This window comes from Octopus sinensis, unplaced genomic scaffold (genome assembly GCF_006345805.1).
Source record: "Octopus sinensis unplaced genomic scaffold, ASM634580v1 Contig07321, whole genome shotgun sequence".
NCBI classification, from domain to species: Eukaryota; Metazoa; Mollusca; class Cephalopoda; order Octopoda; family Octopodidae; genus Octopus; species Octopus sinensis.
In genome coordinates, this window is record NW_021830031.1 from 203002 (window position 1) to 216176 (window position 13175).

A 13175-nucleotide genomic window follows, 5' to 3' on the forward strand; every position below is an offset into this window, starting at 1 on the left:
TAGTACGATGCAGAATATGACGAGTCTGGCCTGTGGAATTACAGGTACGACTAAATGGTTTTAGAATTTTAGAATAAGGCGGCGAGCTGGCAGAAACGTTAGCACGCCGGGCAAAATGCTTAGCGGTATTTCGTCTGTGTTACATTGTGAGTTCAAATCCCGCCGAGGTCGACTTTGCCTTTCATCCTTTCGGGGTTGATAAATTAAGTACCAGTTACGCACTGGGGGTTGATGTAATCGACTTAATACCTATGTCTGACCTTGTTTGTCCCCTCTGTGTTTAGTCCCTTGTGGGTAATAAAGAAATAGGTTTTAGAATTTTGACTTCAGAACAGCTTTATTTTATTGTTAAAAAAAATTTCTTTGTAATTCTTGTAAAAGTATTTCGGCGTATTTCATTGCTTCAATTTCTGATATTTTCCGCTTTAGGAAGAGGAAGAGAAAGACGACAAAGAAGATGATGAAGATGAAGAGGATGGCTGGATGGTACCGCATGGCTATTTGTCTGAAGGGGAAGGCTGTGTTGAAGATGATGAGGTACATTTTATGTTGGTGTCTATATATGTCTTGAAGCCCCTAACAGAAAAACAAACGTTCACAAACCCATTTCCCTCTGCTTACCATTCCGTCTTTGTTCATGTGTGTGTGTGTATTATTATTATTGTTGTTGTTTAACATTCTCTTGTACGGGTCAGATGGAATTAATTCAGGTAGGGTTTCTACAGCTGGAGACCCTTTGAATTGCCAGCCCTCACCTGTTTTCAAGCAGGGTACTATTTACTCACAACTAGACATGTTCTTCATGGAAGACTGGAAATAAACGACACTGCTTGTATGATGGTGATGCTCATTTACAGCCATCAAGTGATGTTGAGACGAGTACACAAGCATGTGCATGCACACACATATATATATACAAGTACAGATACACAAATACACACACACACACATATATATTTTTAAAAATCCAAATTGAGGAAATGGCTACATGTTTCCTAGTTTTTTCAGTTTATCAAACTTCAATATGGGAAAAGCCTGCAACTTTCTACATCAATAAACCATTGTTGTTCCTGGAAGTTGTTTTTTATAGCTTCAACAGACTGCTCCAAGCTTACTAACTTCCTATACCTTGATCCTTGGAACTTACAGTTTACATATCATTATATATATTTGTGTGTGTGATCTTGTGTTCAGTTCTATTGCGTGACACCTTGGGCAAGTATCTTGTCCTACAACCCTAAGCCGAACAAATCCTTGTGAATGGATTTGGTACACGGAAACTGAAAGGAGCACATCATGTGTGTGTGTGTGTGTGTATGGATATATGCGTGTTTGTGCTTCCTTGTCTTCTACTATAGCCTCAGGCTGACCAAAGCCATGTAGGTGGATTTGGTGGGCGGAAACTGAAAGAAGCCCATGGGCATATGGCATAGTGGTTAAGAGCGCGGGCTACTAACCCCAAGATTCTGAGTTTGATTCCAGGCAGTGACCTGAATAATAATAATAATATCGAAAAATACCTTATGACACCTGATGAAGGCTGAAGGGTATATCAGCCGATACGTTGTGTTAACAACAAACAAGATGAGGACAAATATCCGTCAAATATAAATAATGTAAATAATGAAAGAAGCCTATCATGTATGTGTGTATGCATATATGTATATATATATATATATATATATATATATATCATCATCATCGTTTAACGTCCGTTCTCCATGCTAGCATGGGTTGGACGGTTCGACCGGGGATCTGGGAAGCCAGAAGGCTGCACCAGGCTCCAGTCTTATCTGGCAATGTTTCTACAGCTGGATGCCCTTCCTAACGCCAATATATATATATTTGTGTGTCTGTGTTTGTCCTCCTACTGTCGCCTGACAATTGATGCTGGTGTGTTTACAGTTCGGCAAAAGAAACTGATAGAATAAGTACTAGGCTTGCAAAGAATAAGTTCTGGGGCTGATTTGTTCGACTAAAGGCGGTGCTCCAGCATGGCTGCAGTCAAATGACTGAAACAAGTAAAAGAATTAAAAATATGATGATGATGATGATGATATAATTAATGGTAGAACAGCTCTCTGCATATTCAACATTTTCATTTGTAAACTTCACTTGTTCTGTATCTTCCAGGTATTTAGTAATAAGCTTTTGTGTTTTTTTTAACACCCTTTTATTTCATTTCCTAATTCAAACAGCAGGTGACTCCTGAAATATTGAAGGCCCGCCGAGCTGCCAAGGCTGAAATATGGGAGAGACAGAGAAATCAGCAAGGTCTGCCTCACAAACCAGAATACATTGGCTGTATATGGGATGGATCTGGGAAAAGTGATGTTAATATATTCAATGAATACAGGGTCTGTATCTTAGACGTTTTTTTTTTCTTTCTTTCTTTCTTTTTTTTTCAAAATTATTTTGTTAGTTTGTTTCTATACTGCACATGTGTACGTGTTGTGTTTGTATAATATAAATGTGCATTTGTCTCTGTGTATATACATACATACACACTTATACATGAGCACACATGCGTAATTTAGACATGTTTGTTCTCTTCTCAGTTTCGTTCCCTCCTTGTATTTTCTTTCTGTAGAAGAGTGTATGCTTGAAATGTAAAAGATTTGACCATCTACTTAGCCATAAAATAAGCCTAAAACACTTATATATACAAGTATGTGTGTGTGTGTATCTTTATATATAAAAGTGAAGTTGTGTGTCTGTCTCCTACGATTTAGATTCCTAACTACCACATTTTGCGGTGCAGTGTAACCAAAAGCGGGTATCTTATAGTCGTGATTCTGGGTATTAGCGCGCGTCTATGATGAGTCTACAATTTAAAAAAAAATTTACCATCATTTCTTCCCATTTTTATTGCATTTTTTTGCTATTATATAAGGAAAGTAACTCTCTAAAAATGCTTATATAGTTATTTCCCTTACAAACCCGAGCAACGCCGGGCAATACTGCTAGTATATATATATATGTATACACATGTATATTTGTGTGTGTGTATGCAAAATAAAAATGGTTTTGGTTGTATGTAGGTTACATTTTTTACCATTTACTCTTGCTTCAATAATTAGACTGCGACCATGCTAAGGCACAAAGACACATAGACATATATGTACATGGCTGTGTGGTTAGGGAGCTTGCTTCCTGGCTACATGGTTTCGGGTTCAGTCCCACTGCGTGGCACTTTGGGCAGGTGTCTTCTACTATAGCCCCGAGCCGACCGAAGCTTTGTGATTGAATTCGGTAGACGGAAGTTACTGCCGTGTGTGTATATGTGCGTGTAGGTGCTCAGTGCCTCTCCGAAAGAGAGAGAGGGTATGTATGATATATATTTATATATGACGGGCTTCTTTCAGTTTCCATCTACCAAATCTACTCACGTGGCTTTGGTCGACCTGACGCTATAGTAGAAGATACTTGCCCACTTGTGTGATACCTTTGGCAAGTGTCTTCTAGTATAACCTCAGGCTGACCAAAGCCTTCCTTGTGAGTAGATTAGGTAGGCAGAAACTGAAAGAAGCCTGTTGTGTGTGTGTATGTATATATATAGCTGTGAGTGTCTTTGCGTTTGTGGCCTGCAACTTAGTGGTTTGGCAAAAGTGACTGATAGAATAAGCTCTAGGATTAAAAATGAGTCCCAGTGTCGATTTGTTTGACTAAAACTCTTCAAGGTGGTGCTCCAGTATGGCTGCAGTCAAGTTACTGAAATAAGTAAAAGATAAAATACAAGCACAGGATGTAGCTGTGTGGTAAGTATCTTGCTTACTAACCACATGGTTCTGGGTTCAGTCCCACTGCATGGCAATTTGGGCAAGTGTCTTCTACTAAAGCCTCGGGCCGACCAAAGCTTTGCGAGTGAATTTGGTGGGCAGAAACTGAAATAATCCCAATGTATGTATGTGTGTGTGTTTGTTCCCCCAACATTGCGTGACAACCGATGCTGGTGTGTCTGTGTCCCCATAACTTAGCAGTTCGGCAAAATAGACCGATAGAATATGTACTAAGCTTACAAAGAATAAGTCCTGGGGTTGATTTGTTTGACTAAAGGCAGTGCTCTGGCATTGCGACAATCAAATGGCTGAAACAAATTAATGAGTAAAAGAAAATATATACATATAGGTGCAGGAGTGGCTGTGTGGTAAGTAGCTTGCTTACCAATCACATGGTTCCAGGTTCATTCCCACTGTGTGGCACCTTGGGCAAGTGTCTTCTACTATAGCCTCGGGCCGACCAAAGCCTTGTGAGTGGATTTGGTAGACGGAAACTGAAAGAAGCCCTTCATGTGTGTGTGTCAGTATATGTTTATGTGTCTGTGTTTGTCCGCCCAACATCGCTTGCCAACTGATGGTGGTGTGTTTATGTCCCCATAACTTAGCGGTTCAACAAAAACACCGATAGAATAAGTACTAAGCTTACAAAGAATAAGTCTAGGGGTCGATTTGCTCGACAAGTAAAAGAATATATATACATTTTTATTGACATATATTTGCATGTATGTTTATGTGTGTGTGCATGCAAATGGAAGGTACCTTTTTAAGATCATTTTATGCTAGAAAGCTGATTTTTGGCATTGAATAAAGATTGATGAATTAAATACTAAAGTGGTGGCTAGGGTCAATATAATCAATCAAATCCCTTGAGGGCACTAGTGACCTAACATTACCGCAAACCAATGGCTGGGACCAATTATTAGAGAATATAACTTATGAGTTGTTATTGTTCCTTTTTTGTTAGGTGACCATCATAAATGGAGAAATGCCAATTACTACATCCCATAATAGAGCCCCGAAAGATGTGGAACCTACGGAGAACAAGTCTGGGAATAACCTGAAGAAACGTATTGTTCCAGAAGAAGGTATGTATATAGAAATGTCTTTATCATCGTTTAACATATGTGTTGGCATGGATGGATTGGACAGTTTGATTTGGAACTGATGGATCCTACGACTACATTGTGTTCCAGTGTTCGTGGTTTCTGCAGCCCTAAACCCTCCTAAATGCCAACCACTTTACAGTGTGTGCCATCAGCACTGTTGAGGTCACTGTATAGATTGTAAATCTTAAAAAAATCCAGAGAGGGATGCTTTCTCTGTATCGGTTCTACTTCTGTCTTCTCTCTTATTTAGTTGGAACATGGATTCCCTTGACCCTTCTCATTCCCAGATACCATCAGAAAATCTCCTGATTGTTGTGTATAGGGTATGGTATAAGGCGGCGAGCTGGCAGAACGTTAGCACACCGGGCGAAATGCTTTGTGGTATTTCGTCTGTCTTTACATTCTGTGTTCAAATTCCGCCGAGGTTGACTTTGCCTTTCATCCTTTCGGGGTCAATAAATAAAGTACCAGTTACGCACTGGGGTCGATATAATCGACTTAATCCGTTTGTCTGTCCTTGTTTGTCCCTTCTGTGTTTAGCCCCTTGTGGGTAGTAAAGAAATGGGTATATGGTGGTGGCAGTGTCAACGACAACAATTGTGGTGATGGTTGAGGTGAAAGATGGTCATAGAAATAATAATATTTGCGTAGTTGATAGTGTTGTAAAGATGGTGGAAACTGATAGTAGTTGCAGTGATGATTGTGATGGTATGAATGATGATGATGATGAGACAAGTGGTGGTGATGATATTGCTAATTGATGTTCTTGTTTATGTTGCAGCTCTTCCAGATTTGATCAAGTTTGTCCACGGAAGTCGTACCGGCATCAAGAAGCTCGTCGTTGAATTCCAATCTTACTGGAATATGCAACATGCTAATATGGTTGCCAAAATGGCCCAAGAGGAGTCAAAGACGGAACCAAGCAGCGACATCACACCAGGCACTCCAGGCGAAAAAAGCGATGCCTGTAAACAGAACAGCACTCCCAACACGTCTGTGACTGAAACCGATGCTCCAGAAGAAAACTCCATCATCTCTAAACGCCAGCTAGAAAAGAAGATATTAGCGATAGCGGTGAGAGAAAAGAGGGTTGATTACTCCAAGATCTGCTGGTATGTTCACAATGATATTAGGAAACAATATGGCCTTGAAGATTTACCATTGAAGGACAAAACGTCTGAGATAAAAGCTCAAGAAGAACAGATGGCAGCAGCTGCCGCTTTGCAGTCTACGAAGAATTCCCAACAGTCATTACCAACGACGCTTGAAGCAAAAACACCGAATGGTAAAGGCGGAAGTAATGACAAAACTCCTGCTCGTCCTGCACCTAGTGACCAGATGTCCATACTCAGCTTTGCCCAGACGTCCGATAAATTGAGCTCCGTCCGAACTGTTGCAGCTGTAGCCGACAGTGTCAGCTGCAGCAGTAGTAGCAGCAGCAGCAACAACAACAACAGCAACAATGGTGATATTGTTGTAACAAATGATATCAAAGATAATGCTAAATCGCCTGCTAAGAAGCCTTTACCTCGTGACCAGATGTCTATCTTGAATTTCACAAAGGCAGCTCCACAGAGTTCAGAAAAAACGGCTTTGCTGAGTACAGTGAAGGCAGATCAGCAGAGTAGGGATAAATCTGTGTCTTTGAAGAACGCAGACAGTAGCTCGATGTGTGACAGTGTCATCGTTATAGACGACACTGATAAGTATAACAGCAGTGAATCCAAGACAAATACTGATGGTAAGAGTGTGGAACTGAAGACTAGTGGTGAAAGTAAGACTGTTGAAATGAAAGAGGCAAGAGGCGAAGGTAGCAATGTTGATGATATGAAACCAAGCATCAATTGTGCGAGTAAAAGCAGCTGTGACAGCAGTGTAACGAAACCAAATGTCAATGGAGATTGCAATGATGTAAAGCCAAGCAGCACTTCTGAAAGTATTGAGGGCAAACCGGGATGTGTAAATTTAGATGCAGTGAAGGAACCCATGAAGGATGAAACGACTCCTGATTTCAAAAAGTCGGTAAACCCACAGACATCAACAAATATCCTGCCTGCCACAGATCATTCCGTTTCTCCCCAGAATTGTAATTCTACTGATGTAGAGATGGTTGAGGAACCAAAATCAACCACTGGGTGAAGGGTCTTTAAAAAATAAAATTAAAAAAAAAAAAAACTGAAAAACAATGAAAAGGAGAAACAAAAAAAAACAAACTGAAACAACTATATATATTTAAAATAAATATTTAAATTAGAAGGAAACACTTGTGACATGAAGAACACATATGCACACACACACACACACACACAAAAAGAAAGCCCTCTACACAGAACAGAAATCCTAAATGGCCATTCCGTCTTGATTTGTTACTTCAAACCAACTTGTAAATAATTATAAAGATTTTTGGTTATGGAACTCCAAGAAAGATTTTTTTTTTCTTGTGGAGATGGGCTTTTGGAAATTTTTGGTGGAAGATAGCTGCGTGTGTGTGCGTGTATGTATGTGTAAAAGAAAAGGTCTACATTCTACATTTACGAATATTGTTGCATCTTTTCAACAAAAACAGCTTCAACAACACTATAGTAATGATGATGATGATGATGATGATGATGATAATGTTATTTTCTGTGTGCAAAATTCTTTAAATTTTGAATGCTTGTGAATAAAGTTAATTAGTTTGTGCACAAGGATCACAAAATCCTGTGTTTGTGTCTCTTGTGTTTTTTAACACAGATTGTTGACTGTAAGACATTTCTGTGTGTGTGTGTGTGTATGAGATGATATGTCATTTTCCTACCCAACTCTCTTCAAATTATATACTGAGCTGATTTTGGTGTTTTGTAAAATAAGGGAGAAAATGTTGGAAACAAACATTCACTTGTGCAAGCATAAACAACACACACCCTAATGCGCAGTGATTCGTTTGTGTGTATATATATATCTATATATATATATATATTGGGTCATAATTAATCCGGCTTTTTCAATTGCATGAACTAAAAATCAGAGGAAGATAGGATAAACTAACTGCATCAACTTGCTATAAAAGCTGATAGTAATTTTACCTTGTACTTATTCTTAGTGCAAGTTTTGAAGAGTGCAGTTCGATTTTGACGGTTATAATGGACGTGACAAAGGAGCATATTTGGCATATTTTGCTTTATGAGTTCAATAAAGGCAACAACGCAACAGAAACAAAGCTGGCAGAAATGCTTTGCGGTATTTCATCTACTGTTAGGTTCTGAGTTCAAATTCCACTGAGGTCAACTTTACCTTTCATCCTTTCGGGGTCGATAAATTAAGAACTAGTTACGCACTGGGGTTGATGTAGTCGACTTAATCCCTTTGTTTGTCCCCCCTATGTTTAGCCCCTTGTGGGCAATAAAGAAATAAGTACGAGGAATATTAATGCAGCATATGGGGATTGGATTATAAGTGTAAGTCAGTGTCAACAGTGGTTCCAGAAATTCCGAGCCTTGTCCTGGAAGATCTGGAGAGCTCGAAGAGGACACCCTGCAAACCCTAGTGGGACAAAATCCCATCGTGACTGTTGAAGAGCTAGCAGAGAAGCTTGGATTTGGTTATGCAAACACTCATTCAAGTCAGTGCTAGAAGGAAAATGACCATCTTTGGTTTCAAGACGAAAGGTGTTCTTCCATCAGGACAATGCTCAGTAACATACAGCAAAGATGACATTCCAAAAGCTGGAGCAGTTTGAATGGTAAATGATGCCTCACCCACTATATTCACTGGACATTGTCCTATCTGATTATCATTTATTCCGCAGTCTTCAAAATCATTTGGACAGAAAAATTATGAATTCTGTAGACGAGGTCAGAATAGTACTGGAGGAGTATTTTTAGTGACGGACAAGTGAATTTTGGAAGTGGGGTCTTGCAAGTCGACTAGACAGATGGAAGAGCATTGTAGAAAATGGAGAGTATATTTTAGATTAAAAAAGAACATTATCTTAATTTCAAAAGATAAAAGATGTGTAAAATACGCATTATTTATGGGATGATCCAATATATCTAGTACAGAGATATGTGACGGGGTGACACCATAGTAGGATGGTGAGAGGAGGGGTGTAGCTGGTAATCAATGGGGAAGTCAAAGACTAAGGGTGAATGATGGTAGAATAGAGCAATGGAAAGAAAACCATGGAGAACTGACAAGATGGAAAATGGGAGTAACGGAATACAACACCTTTATAAGTATATAGGCACAGGAGTGGCTGGCTTACCAATCACATGGCAAGTCCTGGGGTCAATTTGTTCGACTAAAGGCGGTGCTTCAGCATGAACACAGTCAAATGACTGAAACAAAAGAATATATATATATATATAATAGATCAGGAGTCGAATGAACCAAGCACTTAAATAGTAAGACACCAGTTTGGGTTGAAAAGGTAAAATCTGTACACAAAACCAATAGGAATAGATATGTGGGGACTGAAGTGCAAGCAAAAAGACATTCAGGTTATGTATATGATTAACTGTATCTGACTGGGTGTATCAATAACCCTGATGCTGATCAAGAAATGCATTGTCCATAATATACTTCAGATCTATGCAAGGAGCAGGTTCCGAGAGAGGTGAATAAGAAATAACAAGAGATGGATACTGTACAATTCACTACAGCTGTTTCCAACACATTTTTAACTGATTAATGGAAAAAACGTTTGCATCAGGATTTTTCTAATGGTGTAAATCAAAAATATATTGGAAACAGCTGTAGTGAATTGTCACAGTATTCATATGTATATGCATCTGTTTATAATTGTGCATCTTCATAACTTGCTGAGCTACAACATTGATGATGCTGCCATTTCTCCTGTTGATAAATCATTTGCTGGATGTTCTTCCTGTTGTCAACTCTTATAAGTTTTCAAGATGAGGTAATATTACTCCGTAGCTAGATATGCTTTCCATGGAAGGCTAGAAACGAGTAATATCATTTGAATGATGATGTTTAACCCTTTAGCATTTAAACCAGCCATATCCGGCCAAAAGTATTCTGCCTGTTTTATGTTCAAACTGGCCAGATCTGGTCTCTCACACCAACCCTACAATATCGTTTTAAAAATTAACAGCTACCTCATCAAAATCTCATAGCTACAAGATAATGCATGATTAGTTCAAAACAATGTGGATGAAAAAGGATTAATTTTGGCAGAATAATGTGAACACTAAAGGGTTAAAACCCATCATATGTTGCCTAGACAAAAGTACACACACACATATATGATGGGGTTCTTTCAGTTTCCATCTGCTAAATTCACTCACAAAGCTTTGATCTGTCTGAGGTTTTCCTAGGAGACACTTTCTCGTGGAACCCTGCAGTGGGACCAAAACCAAGACCACATGGCTGGGAAGCAAGCCTCTTAACCTCACAGCCACATCTGGAAATTTCGAAACGGATGTAAAGACAAATGCAACAAACAGACTCAGCAAAACTGGAAAGAAGACGGGTCTTCTGTATCTGAAGAAGGTTTGACAAAAATAAGAATTGATCAGAATAATTTTTTTTTTTTTCTACTACACGGAGATAAAAGCTGTGGTGCACATTCATTTTTCAGAACAAGGCTAAAATCATGTCTATCAGAAAAAGGTATACTATACATCATCATCATTTAATAACTATTTTCCATGTTGGCATGGTTTGACTGGAAACTGGTAAGCTGCACCAGGTTCCAATCTGATTTGGTATGATTTCCGTGGCTGGATGCCCTTCCTAAGACCAACCACTCCAAGAGTGTAGTGGGTGCTTTTCACATGCCAGTTACATAAACACCAGCATTGGCCATGACTATGATCTCACTTGGCTTGACAGGTCAACACGAGCACAGTATATCGCCAAAGGTCTTGGTCACCTGTCACTGCCTCCAAGAGGCCCAACGCTCATATGGTGCTTTTTACACCCCACTGGCACAGGTGCCAGTTATGCGACACTGGCATTAGCCACAACTACAACTTCACTTGGCTTGACATACCATACATCTCTAATCATTACAAAATTGCTGTGTAGTGCTTTATGAATTAATTAGTGTTTGTTGACAGAATGAGTGTCATTAAGTTGACAACATACAATCACTTTATCATGCTGCATAAATCCGAGAGATTTAGAAATGTATTATTTCTATTTTCATAAACGGATTGGTTGCTTGTTTCTCTGGAATTGGTCAAATCGATGTAGACGTCTCTGATGAGAGTTCAATAAGATTCGAAATTCGATTGAGGTGCTTCATCGTTTTTGCAATCTACAGAGAAACAGTTAAATTAGGCCTGTTTATATATCTGCTACATAGGTTACATATCTTTACTTATCTGAAGAATCATGTTACATATTCTAACATGCATTATTGCCGTCTGCTCATGTGTTTCCAGCATGGAATTGTCCAATTTCATAATCTGGACATATTTATTTCAATGATGCACAAAATCGAAAAAAAAAAAAAAACCATATATATATACCACCATGGTCACTGTGACTGACCAGGCTATCAGATGTTGCTACACATTGCTGGTCACAATGCGCCTTGCATTGTTTTTTAGCCTTCAAATGAGCAGGCCAACAGAAGAAAGTTGTGGCGAAAGAGTACAGCAGGGATCACCACCACCCCTTGCCGGAGCCTCATGGAGCTTTAGGTGTTTTTGCTCTATAAACACTCACAATGCCCAATCTGGGAATCAAAACCACGATCCTACAACTGTGAGTCCGCTGCCCTAACCACTGGGCCATTGCGCCTCCATATATATCATCATCATCATCATTTAGCGTCCGCTTTCCAATAAAAAAACAAACAACCATTTTTTAGAAAATAAAAGATCAATAAAAAGAAATATTTTTATTTATAAAACCGTATGAGAATCAAAATATTTGTAGGCTTTAAAGTTTCCAATTTTCTTGCCATTTTGATCGTAATGTATTGATCGAAAACACACTTGACAGTAAAATGATGGATCTTCTAAAGAATTAAAACTTCCCTCCGTCATCCATCTGGAAAGACATTATAAAGGATACAAAATGTAAATCCATATGCAATGTTAATATGTTGTATGTGTGTCCAATGACTGTTAATACCGTCATTGTTTAACCTTTTTCTTTTCAGATTTCTCCGTCAAATATAATGTTTATTCACATTGCTCTGAATTAATCATGCAGTTTGTGTGGAAGTGGGTGGTTTCACAATCATAAGGTCAGGAGTTCAATTCCTGGTGGCACACTGTGTCCTTGAGCAAGACACTTTATTCCACATTGATCCAGTCAAGTCACCTAGTAAAAATGAGTTGCATGTATAACTCATTTGTTGAGGCATATTTTTGATGGCCAGATGCTTTTCCTGTTCTGGATTTTTGCATTCTGAGTTCAAACCAACAATGTGGCCTACTTGGATGCAAGACCAGATCCATTGCCCAGTTCAAAAACCACCATCCTCAACTGTTGAAGTGACATGGAGAATGTTTTTCCTCCTCCTCATCATCATCATTTTACGTCCGCTTTCCATGCTGGCATGGGTTGGACGGTTTGACAGAGGAGTGGCAAGCCAGAGGCAGTACCAGGCTCAGTCTGATCTGGCAAAGTTTCTACAGCTGGATGCCCTTCTTAACGTCAATAACTCAAAGTGTGTAGTGGGTGCTTTTACGTGCCACCGGCACGAGGGCCAGTCAGGCAGTTCTGGCAATGACCATGCTCAAAAGGTGTTTTTATGTACTACCTGCACGGGAGCCAGTCCGGCGGCACTGGCAACGACCACGCTCAGATGTTTTTCATGCATCACCAGCATGTGAAAAAAAAAGAATAAAGAAAAATTACCTTGCGGAATCAAAAGCACAAATCCTGCAGATAGTTCGTTTCTTGCTCGGCCGTTTCACTAAGTAAGGATAATCGAGTATATTGAAGCTGTCGTGTGGATGTAGCATGCTGCAAAGAAGAAGATAACAAGAGTACAAGTTTGGCCCTTTTCCCTTATTATTTTTTTTTAAATGACATAGTACTAGTTAAGTTAAGTTAATTTTTGGCGCAAAAAGCAAGGCCATGTAGGGGGGACATGGAGTTACGTACAAGTAGGGTGTTCATGCAAAGAGTTCAGGCCATTTCTGGTCAAGAGAGACTTTGAACTGAGCGGTCGTCAGCATCTTCACTATCTCGTCCGGCAGCTTATTCCATGGATCCGCAACCCGGATGGAGAAAGCCCCTCTCCTTCGACTGAGATGAAATCGTCGCAGATAGAGCTTTTCAAAGTGACCCTGCATCCGACGCTCTGGAGCAGGAGTGAAGAACAGCTCTT

At 39.4% G+C, this 13175-nt stretch overlaps 2 protein-coding genes across 7 annotated transcripts in view; one reads left to right on the forward strand and one right to left on the reverse strand.

Annotated features, from left to right (window-relative positions):
• Window positions 1-7306, forward strand: part of LOC115227832 (chromatin assembly factor 1 subunit A-A) — a 66394-nt gene extending 59088 nt beyond the window's left edge. For 2 of the 3 annotated variants that reach the window (XM_036498755.1, XM_029798553.2), the window contains 4 exons: window positions 430-537; window positions 2199-2357; window positions 4744-4864; window positions 5667-7306. In XM_036498755.1, the coding sequence (XP_036354648.1) occupies window positions 430-537; window positions 2199-2357; window positions 4744-4864; window positions 5667-7024 (1746 nt within the window). In that variant the 3' untranslated portion in view covers window positions 7025-7306. The remainder of the gene's footprint in view (window positions 1-429; window positions 538-2198; window positions 2358-4743; window positions 4865-5666) is intronic. The other variant, XM_029798555.2, reaches the window with a different exon arrangement.
• A 4393-nt stretch (window positions 7307-11699) lies between these two features.
• The window catches only part of LOC115227831 (snRNA-activating protein complex subunit 3), a 28196-nt gene continuing 26720 nt past the window's right edge, over window positions 11700-13175 (reverse strand). For all 4 annotated transcript variants that reach the window (XM_036498757.1, XM_029798551.2, XM_036498756.1 and 1 more), the window contains exons 9-10: window positions 12701-12808; window positions 11700-11884 (exon numbers count right to left, since the gene is read on the reverse strand). In XM_036498757.1, coding sequence (XP_036354650.1) covers window positions 11737-11884; window positions 12701-12808 — 256 coding nt within the window. In that variant the 3' untranslated portion in view covers window positions 11700-11736. The remainder of the gene's footprint in view (window positions 11885-12700; window positions 12809-13175) is intronic.